The sequence below is a fragment of the Phascolarctos cinereus genome, unplaced genomic scaffold, assembly GCF_003287225.1.
Source record: "Phascolarctos cinereus isolate Bilbo 61053 unplaced genomic scaffold, phaCin_HiC Scaffold_9;HRSCAF=440, whole genome shotgun sequence".
In the NCBI taxonomy this organism is placed as follows: Eukaryota; Metazoa; Chordata; class Mammalia; order Diprotodontia; family Phascolarctidae; genus Phascolarctos; species Phascolarctos cinereus.
The window spans coordinates 182132870-182154663 of NW_027556402.1; the positions used below are offsets into that span (position 1 = coordinate 182132870).

The 21794-nt window shown below is 37.7% G+C and overlaps 1 protein-coding gene across 5 annotated transcripts in view; it reads right to left on the reverse strand.

Moving 5' to 3' along the window:
* Positions 1-15464: 15464 nt before the first annotated feature.
* The window catches only part of C1QTNF7 (C1q and TNF related 7), a 151942-nt gene continuing 145612 nt past the window's right edge, over positions 15465-21794 (reverse strand). For 4 of the 5 annotated variants that reach the window (XM_020993000.2, XM_078148198.1, XM_020993008.2 and 1 more), the window contains 2 exons: positions 19244-19489; positions 15465-16415 (listed from right to left, as the gene is read on the reverse strand). In XM_020993000.2, coding sequence (XP_020848659.1) covers positions 15784-16415; positions 19244-19481 — 870 coding nt within the window. In that variant the 5' untranslated portion in view covers positions 19482-19489 and the 3' untranslated portion in view covers positions 15465-15783. Of the gene's footprint in view, positions 16416-18294; positions 19186-19243; positions 19490-21794 lie in introns of those variants that run through there. The other variant, XM_020993028.2, reaches the window with a different exon arrangement.

A 21794-nucleotide genomic window follows, 5' to 3' on the forward strand; every position in this document is an offset into this window, starting at 1 on the left:
TCTGGTGATAGAGTCATATAGCATGTGTCAGGATTGCTATTCTAACCCAGATGTTCTGAGAAATTCAGTACTCTTTCTACTATGTCACACTGCCTTCTGTTGTAGATATAAAAAAAATGCAGTGAATGTGGTGTATTATCATTACTGTCTTAAAATAGTAGCTTTGACATCAAATTCTACCTTCTTTTTTTTTTGAGAATCATGATAAAGCCTCCATTGCCAATGTAATTTTTTCACCCACACTTTTAATGACTCTTTACAGATGTCCAATGGTTTGGAATGCTATAGTATGTACCATCATAGATTTGGGACAAATGATCAGTTTTGACAGTAAGCCAAAGACCTTGAACAAGTCATTTCCCCAGTCCAAGTCTCAGTTTTTTCATCTATGAAAAACTGAACTTGAATTAGATGATCTAAAAGGGCTCTTTGGTCCAAAAATTCTGATTTTTAGTCAAAACCAATCTGTATAGTTATTCCTTTTGACCACTAGAGGTCAGTATTTTAACAAACTAAAAACCACAAAAATAAAACTCGTGTGTTCTTGATAGAAACATGGTTCTTGATAGAAACAAAATTTTCAAATCCTGTTTTCATTTAGAAGTAAACATTCATAGGAACATTCTGTCTTTTGAAATATTGAGTTCTTTCTCTGGGTATCTCTAAGACTCTTATGACCTTAAGAAATATGCATTAAACAGTAAGCAGTAAAGTGAGATAGTAGATAATGTTGGACTTATAGTCGGGAAGACCTGAGTTCAAATCCCAACACAGCTGTTTGACCTTGGATGAGTTATTAACCCTTCTGTGTCTCAGTTTCCTCATCTGTAAAATGAGGATAATAATAGCAGCTACTTCACAGGGTTGTTATGAGGATCGAATGAAATAATATTTGGAAAGCTATTTGCAAACTTTAAAATACTATGTAAATTCTAACTATTATTACTGAACATTTGTGGTGTGGTATTAAGTGACTATGGGTGGTCCTAAGGTAGAACACGTGTAATTACAATATGAATTCACATTTATATTCGATTCATCATTCATTAAACAAGGACTTCTTAAGCACCGCAGGGCACTGTCTGGGCTACAAGGACAAAGCCAAAAACAGTCTCATGACATTTACATGGATAAGTAAGTACAAGATCAGCTGAAGGAAAGAGAGAGTTGTTGAAGATTAGCAGTTAAGAAAAAGGCTTCCTGTGGGAATTAGCAACTGAGTTGAACCTGGAAGGAAGCTAAGGATTCAAGAGGCAGAAGTGACTAAGGAGGACTTTCCATGCCCAGGAAACAAGCTACATGGAGGCAGAAAGCGGAATATCAGGCTTGGAAAGAGCAGGCAGACCAGCTTGGCTGGGACACAGAGTTCATGAGGGGAACAGCGTGAAAGCAGTCTGGAAAGGCGGGCCACTGCCAGAGACAACAGGGAGACAGACGGAGGCGTTTGGAATAGGAGAGCGATACGGTCACACACGTGCTTTCTAGAAAGATTAATTTGGCAGCTGTATGGAGGACGGATTGGAGAGAGGGTCCAATTAGAAGGCTCCGAAATGGTATAGAAGAGAGGCGACATGGGCTAGACTGATCTAGACTGTTGACTGTTTCAATGGGGACATCTCCTTTGAAAGGAGGTGGAGATGGCGATGGCTAGAGAGGTAGAATTAGTGTGACATGGCCATGAATTTTATACAGATATACACAATGTATATGTATATATGCATGTGCATGTGTATATATATATATATATATATATATACATACATGTATGCATATACATATGTGTGTGTCATAAAGTGCTTTCCTTACAACAACGCTGGGGGGAAGTATTATAAACATTTTATTCCCATTTTACAGATAAGGAAACTGAGGCTGGGGAGGGAAGTTGCTTATCCACCACTATTAAGTGCTGAAGTCGGAACTTCACCCCAGGTATGCTGATACTGAGTTCATTGTTCTTTTTATAGCTCCACAAAGTATAGTTTCAAGAATTTAAAACATATTATTGTAACATATCTTCAATGCATTTTAAAATTGTAGATCTTTTTTTGTTGTTCTTGTTTGAGGCACGATTAGGAAGGAACATTGTAATTCATCATTTCTGTATTTAGATCACAGGATCTAAATGAGGAAACTGAGTCCCAGAGAGGAAGTGACTCATGCAAGCGGCAGGCCTAGAATTTGAACCCAGGTTCTGTGACTCTGAAGCCTGTATTCTGCATCTTTTGTACTCAGTGACTCTCAACCTGCAGTTAGGAGCTGAAAAATCCCAGCACAAGGTCACAGCACTTGCTATCACCTATTTATTATCCTTCACAAAAAGAAAGAAATGAAGTGGAAATGATACTTTATGACCAACTATTCCCCTGATGGAAATCTGTTAAAATTAACCTTTGTAATATTTACTCTTATGACCTGGTTGACTTTATGGATAGTGGGCCCCAGGGACAACCCTATGGGATATGGGCCCAGTGAAAATCACATCTTGTATAAGCTTCCTAAAAATACCACCCGAGTCTCAAGCATTTTAAAATGTAATGTTAGGATAAATAAGCATCAAGGGAAGTCTTGAAAGGGACTGGGGGGTCACCAAAAAGCAGCCTGCAGGATGTGTGCAAAGTCACATGTACTTTATATTGGTGATGGGGACTGACCTTAGAAGTTTAAAAAGCCTCTGGTCTTTTTCTTAAGGCCCCAAATTGCAGCCCCACCTTCTTCTATTACTGACTACTGTCAGAAGTACAGTGCTTTCCGCAATGCAGAGCAGAAGCTCTCCGAAAATTTAGTGGATTTTCAAAATCCAGGCTTTTGAGGCCATTACTCCATTAATTTTACCTGTATAGAGCACATGCAGAATGTTACACCAGATAGGGGACAGGAACTCAATTCTCTGAGCAGCTAAATATCCTCATTCAGCAAAGCTGATAGATTTTCTCCTGGTGAAGTTACAAATCCCTGGAATCAGTCTTGTTTATGTCATCTACCTCTCTAGTCCTGGCTTTGCCAGTGACTCACTGAATGACTTTTTGAATTATTTTTCCTCCCATGACCTCAGGTCCTGGATCTGTAAAATGAGAAGCTTGGATGACAGAGCCTGGTGGACTTGTTTTTATTTTTAAAATTCATGTACTTGTTTCTTAAATATTTTGATAACTTTATTTCTATCCAGTTGGCTTCCTTTGGAATCCAATGTATTTTGTTTTATGTATTTGTAAGCATTATTCTGAGAAGGAGTCCCTAGAGCTTTTCAGGCTGCCAGAGGGCTCTGTGACACCAGAGAGGTTAAGTATCTTGGTATTAGATATCTTCAAGCTCCTTCTAGCTCTGAAATTCACTGATTGTATGATCTCAACTTTTAGGCTGGAGCAATTCACCTCAATTCAATTCAACGACGACAGTAAACACCAACATAGCAATCGAACAACACTACAGTAAGCACCTTATATTTTTAATGCACAGTTCTGCACATTGAGGATTGAAGTGGTCAGGTGGTGCAAGTGGTCCAAGACCATGCTGTTCCTCAAGAAAGTTACAAACTCCCCATGGCCCATGCCCTCTGTTGGTTTAAATTAAGAGACAGAATACCATATGTCCTTCTATACTTTGAGAAACAGCCTATGATGACCTAGAGTAGTTCCTTTTTTGGAGACTTGATTTCCCTATTTCTTCCAAGTTAGAAGTCAGAAACCACTCATTCTGAGAGGGCCTTTGAAGATAATCTGTTCCACCTCATTGTATGAATGGGGAAATCGAGACCCAGGGAAGTGAAAGCACTTTCCCAACATCATTGTTGTTATTGTTGCTAATTTGTTTCAGTTGTGTCCAGCTCTTCATGATCCATTTGGGGTTTACTTGGCAAAGATATTGGAGTAGTTTGTTATTTTCTTCTCCAGCTCATTTTTACAGATGAAGAAACTGAGGCAAGCAGGGTTAAGTGACTTGCTCAGGGTCACACAGTTAGTAAGTGTCTGAGGCTGGATTTTTAACTCAGATCTTCCTGAGTCTAGGCCTGGTGCTGTATCCACTGCATCACCTAGCTGCCCCACCTGAAGTCATAGCAGTATTAAATAGCAGACCTAGGATTTGAACCTATTTCCTCTGGCTCTAAATATAGTTTCTTTTTCATGGTACTATGGTACCTTCTCCCCATACCATGAATTTACAAATATTTATTAATATCATGTAAATATACAGACATCTATAATTGTACAAATTTCTATTACCATATAGATACATCAGTATCTATGATACAAGCAGAACACTGTAAGAGGAAAGTCTAGATAAGGTTTTGATTGTCACTGCCCCAGACTAGGCCCAAAGTGCCCAGGGCTAAGAGAGGTGATAACATTACTCTGTTCTGCCAAAGTCAGACCATAGCTATGGTACTGTGCTCAGTTTTGGGCACCATATTTGTGGAAGGTCATTGATAAACTTGAAAGCATCTGGAGGAACACAGTCAAGATGGCAAAGGAGTTCTGAATCATGTCATATGAGTGTTGTTGGAGGACCTTGGGATACTTCACCCTGAGAAGGCTTGGAGAGGGACGTGATAGCTGTGCTCAGCTGTTTGAATGGCTATCACATGGAAAAGGGATTAAGTTTGTTCTTCATGGACCCAGAGAACAGACATAGGAGCCATGGGTGGAAATTGTAAAGAAGCACATTTTAAGGTAGATATAAGGAAAAACTTCCTATCAGTTAGATCTGTCCAAACTTAGAATAAGATGTTTTCTGAGCAAAGGTTAGATGGGTCCTGATTGGGTATGTTGGAGAAGGAATTCTTTTGGGGGATGAGTTGAACTAGCTGCCTTCTGATGGGCCTTCCAACTCTGAGGTTATGTGGTTCTGTGAAGACTACTCAGAAGTCTGGCTGTTTGGGACACAGGGCCCTCTCATATTCTAGCAGAACTCCAGATATATAGTATACATAGAATTTGTTGTGCATAATTATATGTCTATGTATGATCTTAAACTCAACATGTCCAAAACAGAACTCATTATCTTTTCCCCTAAATCCTCCTCCCTCCGACCTTTCCTGTTACTGTAGAGGTAATACTATCCTTCCAGTCCCCAGGCTTGCAACCTAGTTGTCATCATGTACTCCTCATTAGCTCTCACTTCCCCCCCCCCATCCAATTTATTGCCAAGGCCTATCATTTTCACCTTTACAACATCTCCCAGATGTGTCCCATTCTTTCCTCAGACACTGTCACTATTCTAATGTAGGCCCTTATCATCTCACCCTTTACTTACTATATGAACCTGCTGGTGGGTCTGCCTAGGCCCTAGTCTGTCCCCACTCCAGTCTGTCCTCCATTCTGCCACTAAAGTGATTTTTTCTAAGGTGCAGGTCCAATCATATCACCTCCTTACTCAATGAACTCCAGTGTCACTCTATTGTTTCCATGAACAAATACAAATGCTCTGTTTGTCATTCAAAGCCCTTCATAACCTAGTCCCCTCCTACTGTTCCAGTCTTCTTCGACTTTACTCCCCAACATATATTTTTCCATCCTGGCCTCCTGGCTGGTCCATGAACAAGACACTCCATCTCTTGGCTCCAGGCATTTTTCTCTGGTTGTCCTCTGTGCCTGGAATGCTTTCCCTTTTCTGCTCTGACTGTAGATCTCCCTATTTTCCTTTAAGTCCCAATTAAAATATTATCTTTTACTGGAAGCCTTTGCCAACTCTTCTTAATTATTGTGCCATCTTTCTGCTAATTATTTCCTATTTATCCTGCATACAGCTTGCTTTGTATATATTTACTTGCATGTTTCAATGTCTCTCCCATTATATTGTAAGTTCCTTGAAAACAGGGACTGTCTTTTGCCTCTTTTTGTATCCCCAAAGTTTAGCATGGTGCCTAGCACATGTTAGGCATTTAAAAATATTTATTGATTGATTGCTGTAGAACTCTGGGCTATACTGAGCTCTTATCTACTACAATCGGCAACTCAAGTATAGGGACAGGGAAAAAGACTGTACAGGATCATGTAAAAGTTTTAGTGCAGTTTTAAACTTTAATAGCTTAAAACTCCACTAACACTTTTGGATCTGGAACCTATAATGGCTTCTCATGCACTATAGAAGGCCATTCAGTATCATCTATAATTTATACACTAAGTAAGTAGGAGTAGCAACTTATCTTTCTCCATTGACCTATGGTATGAGTAATTGGATTGCAATATGAATGATATAAATCTTTCAAATCCTATGGCCCTTGGTCTGTGCAAGGCATTTTTAGAATATTTGGAAGATCTACCATCCTATGGATCCACCCTATATGTTTATGGTCTGATCTCTCCCTATTGTTCAATTCTTAGCATTTTCACCCAAGCACTACTTTATGTTCAAGGAATTGGATTTTATTGGCTGCAAAGTGGACATATGTTAATAAAACCCTTGTTTTAATAGATTGAAGCAAAGTTCATTGTATTCAGAAGAACTATTGCATTTAATATGAGAATAGATACTGTGTTTAAATAATAATAGACTTTCTAGAATATTCAACATGAAATTATGTACATATCAAGAACACATTACAGGTGGGTTTTTTAATACAAAAATAAGTGTAATTTGCATTATTTCACTTGGAAATTTCCTGGGCTTATTCCATGTATCTCTACCCGAAAAACTGGATAAGAATTCATATAGTGTACCAATCTATTTCAAAGTCCAGATTATTCCATGGCTAAATTAGCTTTGGAAAAGGAAGATTAGCATATATGGTCTGAATCTGACCATCTAGAATGTCAACTATCTAAAATCTTGTCTGCCAATAGTTCAGACCAATTGAACCTGTCTGAGTATCTACTTATATTTTTGTTTGGAAAACAAGGACTGTGTGGTTGTTATTTTTTTCAAACTCTTGTCTCCCCCATATCCTTCCAATGGAGATATAAAAAAAAAGCCAAATGCATTCTCTGATGTTTTTCATTGTGAATAGGGCAAAATAAAGATGTCATGCCTTTCTTAGGATAAGGATGTTGGCTGTTTCATCCTATTATTGCAGCAGTATACAGAGTTCTTAGACCTATAAACTGCTGGATTTGGAAGAGGCCTCTGAGATCACTGAGTCCAGTTTTACAGGGGAGAAAAGTGAGAGGCCAAGTGAATTGTTTAGGGTCATAGGATCGTGAATTTAGGTTTGGAAAGAACCTTAGAGACCCTCTAATCTAACTCCCTCAATGTACTAATGATGAAACTGAGACACAGAAAGTATTAATGGCTTCCACAAGTCACCCAGGTAGTACAGGATGGACCCCAGATTTGAAGCTCAGGCTCCTGGCTCCAAATCTGTGCCTTTTTCACTGCATTGATTCTATCTCACATGACTAACTGGTGGCAGATCCAGCGTTAAAATCCAGGTCCCTGGATTCCCAATCTAGAATGGGGATTCTTGACCTATTTTGTGGCATGGGCCTCTTTGACAACTTGGTGAAGCCTATGAACCACTTCTCAGAATCATGTTTTCAAATGCTAAAATAAAATCCAGGATGACAGGAGGTATAAGTTACATTGAAGTTCAGTTGTCAAACTATTTTTAAAAAACCAAGTCCGTGAACCCTCTGAATCGTCTTCATGTATCAGAAAGGTTTGATTTGACTGGATTGGTTTTCACATTACCTCATAAATAACTAACCCATTGGGTTAATAATTCCAAGCCCATGTAGTCAAAGTCTAATAAAAATCTCAATAAAATGATGTCATTCAAGTCTTACTACCATCCCCTTTTCTTTTGTTCAGGATTAGACTCCCCCCACTCAACTTCCCTTCCTTTTTTAATGTAGGACTATATTCAGCCTTATCTTTAAAGTTCCCTTGAAATCTACTCTTCAGTTAATGTCGAAGGCCAGCTTCAAAGACATTTTTGCACACTAGCCTGGTGCACTGACAATTCAAGATTATTATCCCCTTAAACTCTGTGTCTTCACTTCATGTGTCCATCATCTTTTAGCAAGTGGCAACTGGTAGGTCTAGAGTTTAAAAACTGAACAATAATTCATTGAGACTGCACTGTTTTTTAGGGCACAGAATTCAGCACATGATTTGTCTGGTTATTGGATTATAAAAGGTGGCTGCCCTCATAAAATCGAGGACAGAATTACTAGGTCTATTGCCACATTGAGCTATTTGGGGGCATTACCCCGTGACAGATCACTGGAGTCCCAGCTGCAAATCCTTCGCTTCCCATAGATTCCTGATGAGATAGTAAGTGGAGGCACTGAGATGTGGATGTGTCCACCACTGTTCTAGTGTTTCTAAAACAGCTTAGGAGAGGCTGGGCAGTACAGTAGAAAAAAAACCTTGGACTTGAAGTCAGAAGACCTAGATTTCAATTCTAGCTCTGACATTTACTAGTTGTAGAACCATGAGTTTATGTTCTTTGAGTGTTTACATCTATAAGGGAGGGATAAGATTTCGTACTACTTACCTCACAGAACTAATATGAGGAGAGAGTTTTTACAAACTTTAATGTACTTTATAAACCTTATAAACATGTGAGTTAACATTACTCTTACACAGGCCCCATATGGGCTATGGACCAAGATCTCCTTGTGTTAAAACATCAGAGAGATAAAGTTTCAGACACTTAGTAGCTGTGTGACCCAGGGCAAATCACCTGACCCTGTTTGCCTCAGTTTCTTCATCTGTAATAATGATCTGGGGAAGGAAATGGCAAACTGCTCCAGTATTTTTGCCAAGAAAACTGCTAATGCGGTCACAAAAAGTCAGACACAACTGAAATGACTGAATAACAAAGTATCCTTCAGAGTTCCTTCTCATTGGCTACCTCAGATGTCAGTCAGCCTCAAAAAAGATATTCTAGTATAACAGTAAGTCAAAATCATTGATAGCTGATCTGATGCTGACTGATTAATAAGGCAATCAGTTAATCAAGTATTTATTAAACCTACTTTTAGGCACTCTTCCAGGTGCTGCATATACAAGTACAATAAATGAAATAATCTCTACTGGCAAAGAGCTTATATACTAATTGGAGAGACAAGGATGTGTGTATATATATATATGTGTGTATATATATATATATACACACACACACATATATATGTATGTATGTATATATATACACATATAGGTATATATTTACATTTTTATATTTATATATTTCTATATAAGTATATATATATATATTTATAGATATACTTTATACTTATTCTGTATATATGTGTATACATACAGAATAAGTATAAAGAAAATAAATACAAAGTTAAATACAAAGTAATTTGAAATGGATATTACTAGCAGTTAAAGAGATCAGAGAAAGCTTCATTAAGAAGGTACTAGCCCATAATTGGTGAAAAAGAGAAAGATGGAATGGTGTCTTCCTCCTCTATTTTCATTTGTCCCATAACTTTGGAGGCCCTCATTCATATGTAATGGTTACTATGGCTTTAATATTATATTGGCACTTTAAAATATCAATATAGTAATTCAAAATTTCAGTTCCACTAAGTATGTGATTTCTATTGATTAGAAAAGACATGCTTAAAAAATTTCTCTATCTCTCATCCATTTGAAAACAAGGACCTTCATTTCTGTGGTGTTTTACAGTGTGCAAAGTTCTTTCCTCAAAACAGCTCTGTGAGGTATTTAGTTCCAGTATTTGTATCTCTATTTTAAATCTTAGGAAAAAAGACTTATTCACCATAAGGCATGTATTGTATGTTGGAGCCACTGTTTGAACTCAATACTAGACTCCAAATCCAGTTCTTGTTTCCATTATACAAACTACTTTAAACTCAAGGCACTCTATCCAAGAAAAGCATTGCACAGAGGCAAGTAAAAAAAAGTGCCCAGGACATTCCTTCTTCTTGCATCATTTGTATGTATTTTAGATTCTAGCATACCATTCTAGCAGTGGCCAATCAGAAATGTCTCTGAGATGGAAGAAACTCATCCTCAGGATATTTTAATAACTATACATCACATCACCTTTTTGGGTTAGGATCAGAACTATTTCATTGTTGTAGGAAGTTCCCAGGGAATAACCTTCCTCTATGAGAGCAGATTAGTGTCTACTATTTAGCTTCCAGGGAGAGTTGCTTAGAGCACTGAGAAGTTAAATGACTTGCCCATTATTAATAGAATATGGAGTTAGGGCACTTGGAATTCCAATCCTGCCACTGTAACACAAGAGTGTTGGGCTAGGTGAACCTGAAGTTTCTTCTAGCTTTGGTTCCATGTCTCCTTCATTGAAGGTCATTAAATGGAAACTGGATGACCACTTGTTGGGTGTGTGACAGTGGGCATTCTTTTCCAGGTATAAATTGGACTAGATGGGAAGGGAAGGAAACATGCATTTATATAGTGTCTAATACATGCCAGGCACTGGGTTGAGTGCTTTAAAAATACTGAATAGAAAGAATGCTGGGGTGAGAAGTCAGAGACATGGGTTTGGTATCCAAGCTCTACCATCTACTTATGGTGTGTCCTTGGTAGGTGGCTTTACCTTTTTGGGTCTCAGCTTCGTCCTCTGCAGAATGATGGAGTTGGATTAGATGATTTCCAAGATGTCTCCTTCACCTTTATGCTCTGATTCATGGTAGAAGCAAAACAGAATTTCAATGGCCATTATGGGAAGGAGTTGGGGCAAGGGAATGCCTCTTGGAGTATTCTGGACTGCCTGTAAGGAAGGTGGGCAAGTTTGGCTGGTGTCCCCACATCAGGTCACCTCTTCTCCCTCTAAGGCATGACTAATGTAACTAATCATAAGATAAATCTATGTGACACGGAGACAACTACTTAAGAGAAAAAGCTATGATGGTTATTTGACATCATGTAGACTAAGCATTCCCAGTCACCAACTGAGTTAATTATTAACCCCTCTCTGCCACAAACAACAACAATGAAACCAATGCCAAACCCCCATTGCTGTAACACTCATGATTCTTGGATTTATCCCTTACTTTCATTATGACCCAAAAGCACCATGGGGTTTGCTTTCCTTTAAGTATACTTTATAAAAAAAATTCTAACATTGGACTTGGAGTCAGAAGACTTGAGTTCAAATTCTGGTTCTGCTACTTTCTTAAGGGAGATTGTGTGGTACAGAGGAAAGGAGCTGGCTTCTAATCCTGGCTCTGCCACATACTATGTGACTTGGAGGCAAGTCTCTATGATTAGAGTACCTGATTTCTGAGGTGCCCTCCTGCTCTAAATCTGTGATTCTACTTTTATGATTTGGGGCCAAGTCATTTCACTTCTATGGATTTCAGTTTCCTCCAGCAACAATAAGGTCAGGACTAGGAAATCTTTAAGATTTCTTCTGACTCAAAATTCTATGACTATGAAATTAATACGTCAAGAGGTGATTGTAAGTTCCCTGAGGGTGAAGAATATATTACTTTCCATCTTTGTTATCAACTAGAACCTTCCATAGATTGGGCACTTACTACATGGTTGCTGAATTGTTGATTACTTGATTTCAAAAGATTTTTTGAGTTGCCACAAGGATTCATCCCTTTAGGTGGCTAGCTAACTTAATGCATTGAACATACAATCTACATACACATTTTGGCAGCATATGGACTGTGAAAATGGAGAAACTAACTGAACTCAGCTTCTCTTGGATTGATCTCTGAAGAGAAAGACATGAGGCAATTCCAAAACTTTTGACACTCTAGGAAAATGACTGAGAGAATGAGATAAAAAAGGATGCAGGATGCATAGCTTTGCAAAATGAAGTGGACACAGGAAAGAAATAGCTAGTTTTACAATTCCCCCTGTAACATAACTAGACGAGAACAAGAGATCCCATATGCCCAAGTCAACAGTGCCTGTCTATATTGCTCCTGAAGATAATACACTTCAATTAAACTCAGTGACATTAATGAAACATCTGTTATGTGCAAGGTACTGTGTTAGGCATCAGAGGTACAATGATAAAGACATAATAGTACTTCCCCTCAAGGAAATTACATTATGTTGTGGAAATATGTAGGGATATAAAAATGTCAATACAGTACAGAATAATTCAAAGTCATTTCAAGAAGGAGAAAGTACCAATGATTTGGAGGAATCAGGGAGAGCCTCCCATAGGAGGTAATACTTGAGCTCTGCTTGGAAAGAATTCCAATAGGTAGAGATGAGGAGGGAGAGTATTTGAGGGGACCACATGTGGTCCAAAAATATGGAGGCAGGAAATGACATGCACTGCCTGGGAAGAGTTCCATGCCTATGGAATGCAGAGGATTAATTGCACCCAAGGAATGTTATGGTTACAACCCATTTGATAGTGGCTATATGGTGTTGACCAATGTATGAGCAATGGGGTGAGGGGAAAAAATTAACTGGGAACAGTGGGTTAGCATGAAGAAAGCAAACACTTTTCTGAAAGTAAGAATGATTTCTCTCCTAATAAAAATGAAGGAAATCTCACTGACTGATTTCAAGTGGCACTGTTTCAAAGAGTTGAGAAGGAAACTTCAAGAGAGGAATATAGTAAGTGACCTAAGACATCTTTTCAATCTCCTATTTCTGTGATTTCATTATGTTAGCTAGGGGTGAATAATTAGATTTATTCTTCTCTTCTGGGTTCCATGGAATGAATGGTTTTCAAAGTTACCCATTCTCTGTAATTATGAAAGATGATTGCTTATATTGTTACATGTATAATAGTATCGCTATTAAGGATCATTCGGTCTGGAGAAAAATGAAAGTGTTTTATCTGAGAATAATCTATTCACTCATTAAAATTAAAGAGAAGGAACTAAGATCATGATGGCATTCAGTTTAAAAAAATTACAAGCAGGCCACATCTACATAACATGAAAATAACCAGCCAATTCAGTTATGAAAAAAAATCAATCACCCCAGTAGGGGAAAAATGTTCAGTCAAAACAGCTGTTTGAAATCATGTAGAATCACATAACAACAGAGTGTTTGAATTTTTTCACTCTTTAACCAGCTATTTTGAAGTTCTATTGTGCAGCCCAAGTTTTTCATTTCCTGACCACACCTCCCCCCCCCCCACCAGTATGACTTTCCCCATGGCCTCCCAGAAGACTTTATTTTGAATTTTATCCACCTATTTCAATGTAACTCCTTGTGGGCAGGCAACATATGTCATCTTAATTTTATATCTCATATCATAACCCAGCATAGAGCCTTGCACATAGTAGGGGTTGAATAAATACTAGTCAAAGTGAATCTTATGTATTAATAAAAATATGATACAATAAGGAGAAAATTTATTTAAAAAAGCACCACCTAAAATTCATGTCCCCAATCCTAATAACAGTCACAGAGAAAAAGCCCAGATTGCTTTTAATAGAGACTCACTTCATAAACAATGCCATTTATATCATTGGAATTTCCTACCCTTTTATGGCTATATGAGAATATGTATTTATAGGAAACGTGTTTGTGTGGAGTATATAACAAGGCATTTCTCAGAAATAATTATGACTATGGGTTTTTTATTGAAATAGGAAATTCTGTGGTGTATATAGCAAAGCAATTCTCAGAAATAATTATGAATATGGGTATTTTTTAATTAAAATCTCTTCCACTGGATTATTATTATTATTATTTTTGCACAGAGAAAAGAGTGCCTTGGAAATTCTTTTGGAGAAAAAGTACAAAACACCTTCATTTGTTTAAAAAAGCTAGAATAGCTTCCCTTCCCTCCACCCCAGGTTTCTCAAAGCAAAATGCACCTTTGGATTAAGAACTAGTAAAAGAAACTTGAACTTGAAATGAATGAAATGGGTTTTGGAATGAATTTTTTTAAAAAATAGCTTTAAGTAACAAAAAAACCTGCATTAGCAAATTACAATCAAGATAAATTAAAATTATATACATAACAATACAATATGTGGGCATTATGTATAAATGTATATATAATATACATGTATAATTATATTACATACATATACACATGCACACATATCAAACACAATGTGTATCTTTATAGTGAGAATGTTGTGGTAAAAGACTACCTGGACAGTGAATCAGAATACTTGGGCCCTCACCTGGTCTTTGCAGCTGACTAGCTGTGGACTTTGTGAAAGCTATTTTCACCTTTATGATTCTCAGTTTTGTATTTGTAAAATGAAGAGGTTTTGCTAAATGTGCTCTAAAGTTTCTTCTAGCTTTAAAATTCTACCATGGTTCTGTGATTTGCAAATCTTAAGGTGCTATAAAAATGTCAGATAATATTAGAATTTTCTTTGCCATTTTTTTTTTTTGGTGAGGCAGTGAGGGTCACACAGATACTAAATGTCAAGTGTCTGAGGCCGGATTTGAACTCAGGTCCTCCTAACTCCAATGCCAGAGCTCTTTTCAATGTGTAACCCAGTTGCCTCTGCTACTGACTTTCTTGACTGGGTTCTAGCTGCTCCTCTTGAGGTTCCATATTCTGATGGCTGTGGTTGTCCTAACGACTCAGTCCTCTGAGTTTTTCTTTCTAGGAGTCTAGGAAAAATCACATTATATATTTCCATGTATTCAACTATTAATTAAACATAGATGATCCCTCAAATTTTCTTTTATCTAGGTCTCCATTTCCTCATCTACCAGATTTCTTGACCTGGGTTAGGAGAAATGAGGCATATAGAGTATGAATATTTGGGAGAAAAGTCAGAAAAGGGAACTGGTTTCCAAAGGAAACTTATTTGGATAAGAGGAAAGACTGAAAGGGAAAAGAGAGAACAAATATAAATGGATAAAGTAATGGAACTGATGAATAGAAGGGAAGTAGGTGAGGGAGCTGAATATCACATGATATTGCCAGGAGGGAGGAAAAATAGACACACTATTAATGTGACCCAAGGGAGTAGTGGTAGGTGGGGGGAAATTATTGACCTGATTGGCTGGTGATGGCAGGGGAGCAGAATAAAGATAGATTCTGGTAGTGGAAAAAGAGCAAAAGGAAAAGAAATATAAGGTTGAAAGAGGATTTTTATTAAGCTGGTAGACTTTGTTTAGGGTTGAGTTGGAGACCCCAGTTAACATAGGAAGAATTAATGACTAAGCTGTAGGATTGCCTTTATTTGTAAGAAATCTCAGGGAAAACAGGTGCAATGGGTACTTCATGTCAAAAGAGTTTGGAAATTCATCATACTTTTGGGAAACCCATTTCAGTAAGCTGACACCCTCTTATCCCTGAGGCCTGGATTCGAACAGCTCAGGAGTCTAATCTCACCTGAATGGAAAGTAGCAATGCTGGTTTTAATTGGAGTGAGTAAGGAAAGACAAAATGGTGAGACGTTCCTCCTTGCATTGGACGTTAGAGTAGACCTCAGGGGTCCTTGTACCAGCAGTTTTTAACTTGCCACTTTGCATTGTAGAAAATGCTTCGTGTCTCTTATCTTTTATTTTTGGCATGCATTTTTGCCTTCTGAGAATTACCCAAGACATTATGCTGTATGTTATGATTCTTTTAAATAACTGATAAAAACAAGTAATTCCAACAAGCTTAATAAGACAATACTACTGCCAGCTGGTTTTATCACTCAATGTATTTAATATAAAATTTGTTGACATTATCTTTAATTTGTTTAAATATTTATGAACATTGCTTTCAAGGGAATTCATATCTGGGGTTATTGTTCTACATAATTCATTCTGTGTGGTCCCAGCTGTTTGGTACAGCATCTTGCTTCAATGGATTCTGTTGAAAACATCCATAGTTTCCTTTAGAATCTGGCTGGTAGTTCCTTCAGATTATAGCAGTGCTGTTCCACTATCTTTGGCTCCCAGATTAGATCCTATGTCAGTTTGTATAATGAAGGAGGGAAATTTCCAGACTGTCAATCACTTTCATAATTCATCCTCTTCAGATAAGGAGTCAAGGTAGTCTGTGTCAACATATAAGAGAAATCCAGAAAATAAACTGTCTGCCCAACTTGGATCTGAGAAAAGGCCATTTTGGTCTGTGAAAAAGATCTCAAGCCAGACTTCATCTTCTGGTTGAAGGTAGATCACTGTGGATCCAGAGGCAACATCATGGTTCCCTGTGTTAGCATCAAATGTTTTTATCTTGAATTGCCCATTGTGTACCAGCCCAATTGCCAGGTGTTTATTGGCTAATGTGATATCATAAGAAAAATAATAGATTCCTGGAAATGCACATATGAACTTTCCTGTTGAGGGATTATAGTGCTCCCCTTCATTGAAAAGGACCTTGTTGAACACAATGGGTAATCTTTCTTCTGGGTAACTGGTGGTGATGCCAACAGAAAAAGCAGATTTGAGCACGATGCTCCCACATCTGCAGATACCAGGTGCACCTCGATCACCTTGATTTCCTCGGTCTCCTTTGGGTCCAGGAAGTCCAATTGGGCCTACATCTCCTTTGTCTCCACCTGGGCCTATAGGTCCTTTTTTACCAGTCTCTCCTTGGTCCCCTTTCTCTCCAGCTGGTCCTATAGGTCCAGCTTTGCCTCTTAAACCTTCAAAAAGATTTACAAGTTTAGTTAACATGACAGCGAAAGATTCCCAAATAGCAATCTTATGAAGCCCATGTCACTAAAAATATGTCTTTTAGGTGTAGCTTTAATAATACAGTACCAACTCAATGAGTTCTTCTAAAACTATGGCTACACATTTTAAACATGAAAGCAAAGAATTGTAAATTTAAATTTTAAGTGCTTTCTCTGTCATTAGCACAAGGTTAAAAAAATGAGAATAATTTAAAGTAATGAATGCTATTTTGATAGAAGAGCTGCAGCCATTCTCATATTTATAAAGAGCTCCCATTGCCCCCAGTGAGAAGTCTCTTTGCATAATGATAACATCTTCTTATCTACAAGGTGGTCTAGTTGAAGGTCTAGAACTAGAAAAGACCTAAGGGAAGACCAAATCCAATTTCTTTATTTTACAAATGAGGAAATCAAGGTCCCAGGAGGCTAAGTGACTTAGCTGAAGTCCTCCAACAAAGCAAAAGCAGAAGCAGGAAAAGAAGCCAGACTCTTGTAGCCAGGTGGCACAGTGGGTAGATACCAGACCATTAGTTAGGAAGACCAGAGATCAAATCGAGTCTCAGACACTTACTAGCTATGTGATTCTGCACAAGTCATTTAAACCCAGTTCGTCTTAGTTTCCTCATGTGTAAAATGGGGATGATAATAGCCTCTCACTCCCAGGGTTGTTGTCAGGATCAAAGGAGACAATGATTGTAAAGTGCTTGCCTGGCACATAGTAGGTGCTATATAAAATAATAATAAGCAATTATTATTATTTAGACTTTCCAGATGGGAATCAGAAAAACTGAGTTTTTAGTTTTAGCTCTGCCACTAAATACTATTTGATCTTGGACAAATCACTTAATCTAGCTGCGCTTTCTTTTGGTCATTGGGTTTGAATCACACTCCCTTCCCAAACTATGCTAACCTAATAAGTCAGGGACTTACTGATGTACTCCATGTTTGGGCTAATAGGAAGTGTTTCCTTCTAAGCACTGATTATGAGGGCACCTTTGTACAACCTTTCTGCACAGAGGGACAGAATTAGACTCATATAGGGTTATCATAGTAATTCAGAAATGTTAACATAGTATGAACCGACATAAATGTTTGTATAGTGTAACTGACATCTTCAGATAAATCACACTAAAGCCATTTTCATATGCTAGAATCCTCATGATTAGTTTTAGTAGAAAATGACTTTTGTGTGCTACTGGTCAAGATTACATCCCATGAAACTTAACTATATGCAGTAAAAGCTTGATTAGCCAAGGAGGCAAGTATCAGGGCTATTACCATTACAAAGGAGTTCAACTATACTCATATCCATGATTCCCCGTAACATTTACAATAATTTATATCTGCAAAGCTTGCATTACAAGATCTCTTGAAATGCAGGGACCTCAGTTCATAATCGAAGGCACTTTAGTAGAAGTATATACTATAGTAAATAACACAGAGTTTTCATAGGTTCTGAATTAAAAAGCATTTTTATGATGGCAAGTATAGATATGATTGCCATACCATGTTATTTAAATAGATGCTAACATATTATTTTTACTGTTACAAAGTTTAGCTAGCAACACATTCCTAAATATTGATTTCTATTTTCTTATAAAGTCATAGAATTACAGTCTTAAATTTAGAAGACTATTTTATAGCTAAAGAAATTGAGGCTCCAGAAGGTGGGCCTACTAGATCCTATGTGATTTTACCAGACAACCATGCCCTTGAGGTCTGGATTTGGAGTTATTCATAATTTTCTCAGGGTATTATACTCAGAAATATATGTTTGCTCATTACTTCAAGGTTCCATGATTTTATCAGTGTGGGCATTCCCTCTGCTGACATCAATTGCATACTCTACCATTTTCATGGGTTGCTGTAATCAAAAGAATTCCATCTCTTTGAAGGCAAATCTTCTGGTGATGAGGCTTTCTGAATTTAGCTAGGCTGTTCCTTGCATAACACATAGTCCATCATGGCAGCCCTTCCAGTATGATAGAACCTGCCAGAGCTTGAAAGTTGCTGACATACTCTTTGAGAACCCAGGGTCATCTCCATGCCATGAAAAGGCATCAGAGTAGGACCTTCCTGGAGGCAGAAATACCCAGTGGTAGTTAATACACAATCACTCATTCATCTAGAGTGTCTCTTAACCAGTATTTTTGAATCAGTTTGCCAACAAGATGGCTTGATCATAGGATCTAGAGTTGGAAGGGGCCTTAGAGATCATTTGAAACATTTTACAAATGAGTCAAATGAGACTCAGAAAGGCAAGTAACTTGCCAAAAGTCATGCAGGTAGCCAATAACAGAGTTGGGATTTGAACCTGGATCCTCTTATTCCAAATTCAAAGCTCTTTCCACTATAGGACAGGGCACAGTTACTATGTGGTATCCATCTAGCCTTCAGGTTATGAAAGAGTAAGAGAATAATAAGGCTGTTCTATGGTGCCACAAGAAATTTGCTTTTTGATAGCTCTGGCATAGAGCTAATGTGGACTAACAGTGAAGAATAAGATTGGACAGTTAAGCTCTATTATTTATAGTGTTGCTGTTTCACACATGAAAAATGAAATCCAGCAAAAACTCAACAACTTATATAACTTCCCTCACGAATTTGGAGCAGAGTCAGAAACAGAAGCTCCTAACTGCTATATCTAACACATTATTCTTATAAGATCAAGGTGATTAAAACAAACAAAAGCAACAACAAAAGAAAAACGGTAATTTTTCCAGGTTTGGGGGTAGGAGAAAAAAGGGAAGGGGGTGTGGATGAGGGGAAGTACTTCATTGAAGATTAACTTTAATTACCTGCGGTCCCCTTTTCACCTTTTTCACCTTTCCTGCCATCTCTACCATCTCTTCCTGGAAGGCCAATACGACCGTGTGGCCCAGGTGATCCATTAGCTCCTGGGGGACCAGGAGGCCCAGGCAAACCAGGTATACTACAGATATACCTCGGGGAGTGACTTTCTCCTTTGAACTGATTACCCCGAGGTTGTCCACTTGCCCAGATGACAAAACTTGTAACATAGAGCAAGACAAACATCTTTGGCTCTGGAAGAGACACAGATGAGCATAAATGCATCTTCTCAGGTCTTACTTAGCGTATTGATTCTATTTGAGAGGCAATTGAATATTCCAAACACTATATCCCCCAATTAAAAAAAACTCTCCCTCCCAAATTCCTCACACAACAATGAGCTTATTATTGATAAAGAATTCTTGGCTATATATCCAATGACTATAGAGATGGGGGCCTGTTTAGAAGCTTCAAAAATAATTTAGCAGGATCTATGAGTTAGCCTTGATCTTTAAGATACAACTGGAGAAAAAAAGAGAGGTTTTTTTTCTTAAGAAATCTTTTTCCTCTCCCCCTCCCTGATTTTCATGTGTTACTCCAATTAGTGGTAATTAGAGCAATATGTTTGTCCTAAGGGGAGACTCAACCTCTCATTTAAAATCCTTAGGCTATAATACAACTATTTTTCACATTAAGCTGCTAGAGCCTTTTCACCAGGCAAAAACTGAAGAGCAAGACTGAATTAAAACAATGGAGTTGTGCTGTGGGTTCTCAATGAAATAGATGTTCTTTCCTCTCAGCTCTGATCTAATAGGATTTTTTTTCCTTTGCACCAAAGCAACTGTCTGAGATTGGAAGGCTTGACTTCATTACTTTCATCATTAGCTTGAGACTCAGGAAAAAGGGCTGGGCAGCTTGCAGATATTCTAACTGGAATGGTCCCAGAGCTTTGGCGATATTTTTGATACCTTAAAAGCTACAGGTAGTTCTGGCTCCTCCTAATGGAAGGAGCCTGTCTGCTTGGGCCTCAGCTCTTGGTGGGTGTATGTTATGATTGACTGGCAGTAAGGAAACTGTACAACTCCTAAAAGCACATCAGCACAAATGAGGTTTTTTTTGACAACTGTCCAAAGAAAAAGGTCTATCTATGCTTTCTTAGTGCCAATGGGGAATTTGTATTACTTGCAATATGTGCCTAGAAATGTGATCTATTCATGAAATGGCAAGTAATAAAATGGGGGGGGAAGTAAAAAGAAGCATATAATTTCAAAAGTACTTCCTAATCAATATTTTTATTGGTGACTTGGATAATAATATGCAGTACATGCTTATCATTATTGCAGATGGCACAAAGTTGGCAGGAGTAGCTAACATACTGGATGACAGTGTCAGATTCCAAAAGGATCATGACAGATAAGAATGCTGAGATAAATCTAATTAGATAAAATTTATTTATTTATTCCACTTAATAGTATTTTATTTTTTCCAATTACATGTAAAGATACTTTTCAACATTCACTTTTATGAGATTTTTGAGTTCCAAATTTTTTCTCCCTCCCTTCTTTCCTCCCCCACTCCCCAAGATGGCAAGCAATCCTATTTAAGCTATACATATGCAATCATATTAGACATATTTCTACATTAGTCATGTTGTGGAAGAAGAATCAGAACAAAAAGGAAAACCACAAGAAAGAAAAAAAAGAGAAAATAGTATGCTTTGATCTGTATCAGACTCCATAGTTCTTTCTCTGGATGTAGATAGCCTTTTCCATCTTGAAGTCTTTGGAATTGTCATAGATCATTGTATTGCTGAGAAGAGCTGAGTCTGTCAAAGTTGGTCATCACACAATGTTGTTACTATATATTGTGTTCTCGTGGTTCTGCACAGTTCACTTAGCATCAGGTCATGTAAGTCATGAAATTTATTTAGTAAGTATAAAGTATTATATTTGGTTCAGAAAATCAGCTTCAGAAGCATAAAATAAGGAAGATACAACTAGACAACAACCTTATTGAAATAGTTTTGGGGGTTTTAATGGATTGCAAGCTAAATTGTAGTCAATATTGTGATGTGACAGCCAAAATGAAAGCAATCTTAAGTTATATTAAGAAAGTCATAATATCTAGAACAAGGAAGGGAAAGATTTCCTATACTCTGCTCTTACCATATCTGAAGTAACACATTCAGCTGGTTGCCATATTTTAGGAAGAATATAGATAAGTTAGAGAGTGTCTAGAGAAGGGCAACCAGGATGGAGAAAGGCCTTGAGTTCATGCCATAAGATAATGGGTTGATGTAACTAGGGATTCACTCTATAGAAGGAAATACACAGAAAGGATGTAAGAACTGCTTCCGAGTATATGAAGAGTGCAACACGAAAGTTAGAGGGCAACTAGGAAGCACAGTGGATAGAGGATGGGGCTAGGAATCAAGAATACTCATTTTCATGAGTTTAAATCTGGTCTTAGACAGTTGTGTGACCCTCTTTGCCTCAGTTTCTTCATCTGTAAAATGAGCTGGGGAAGGAAGTGGCAAACCGCTCCATTACTTTTGCCAAG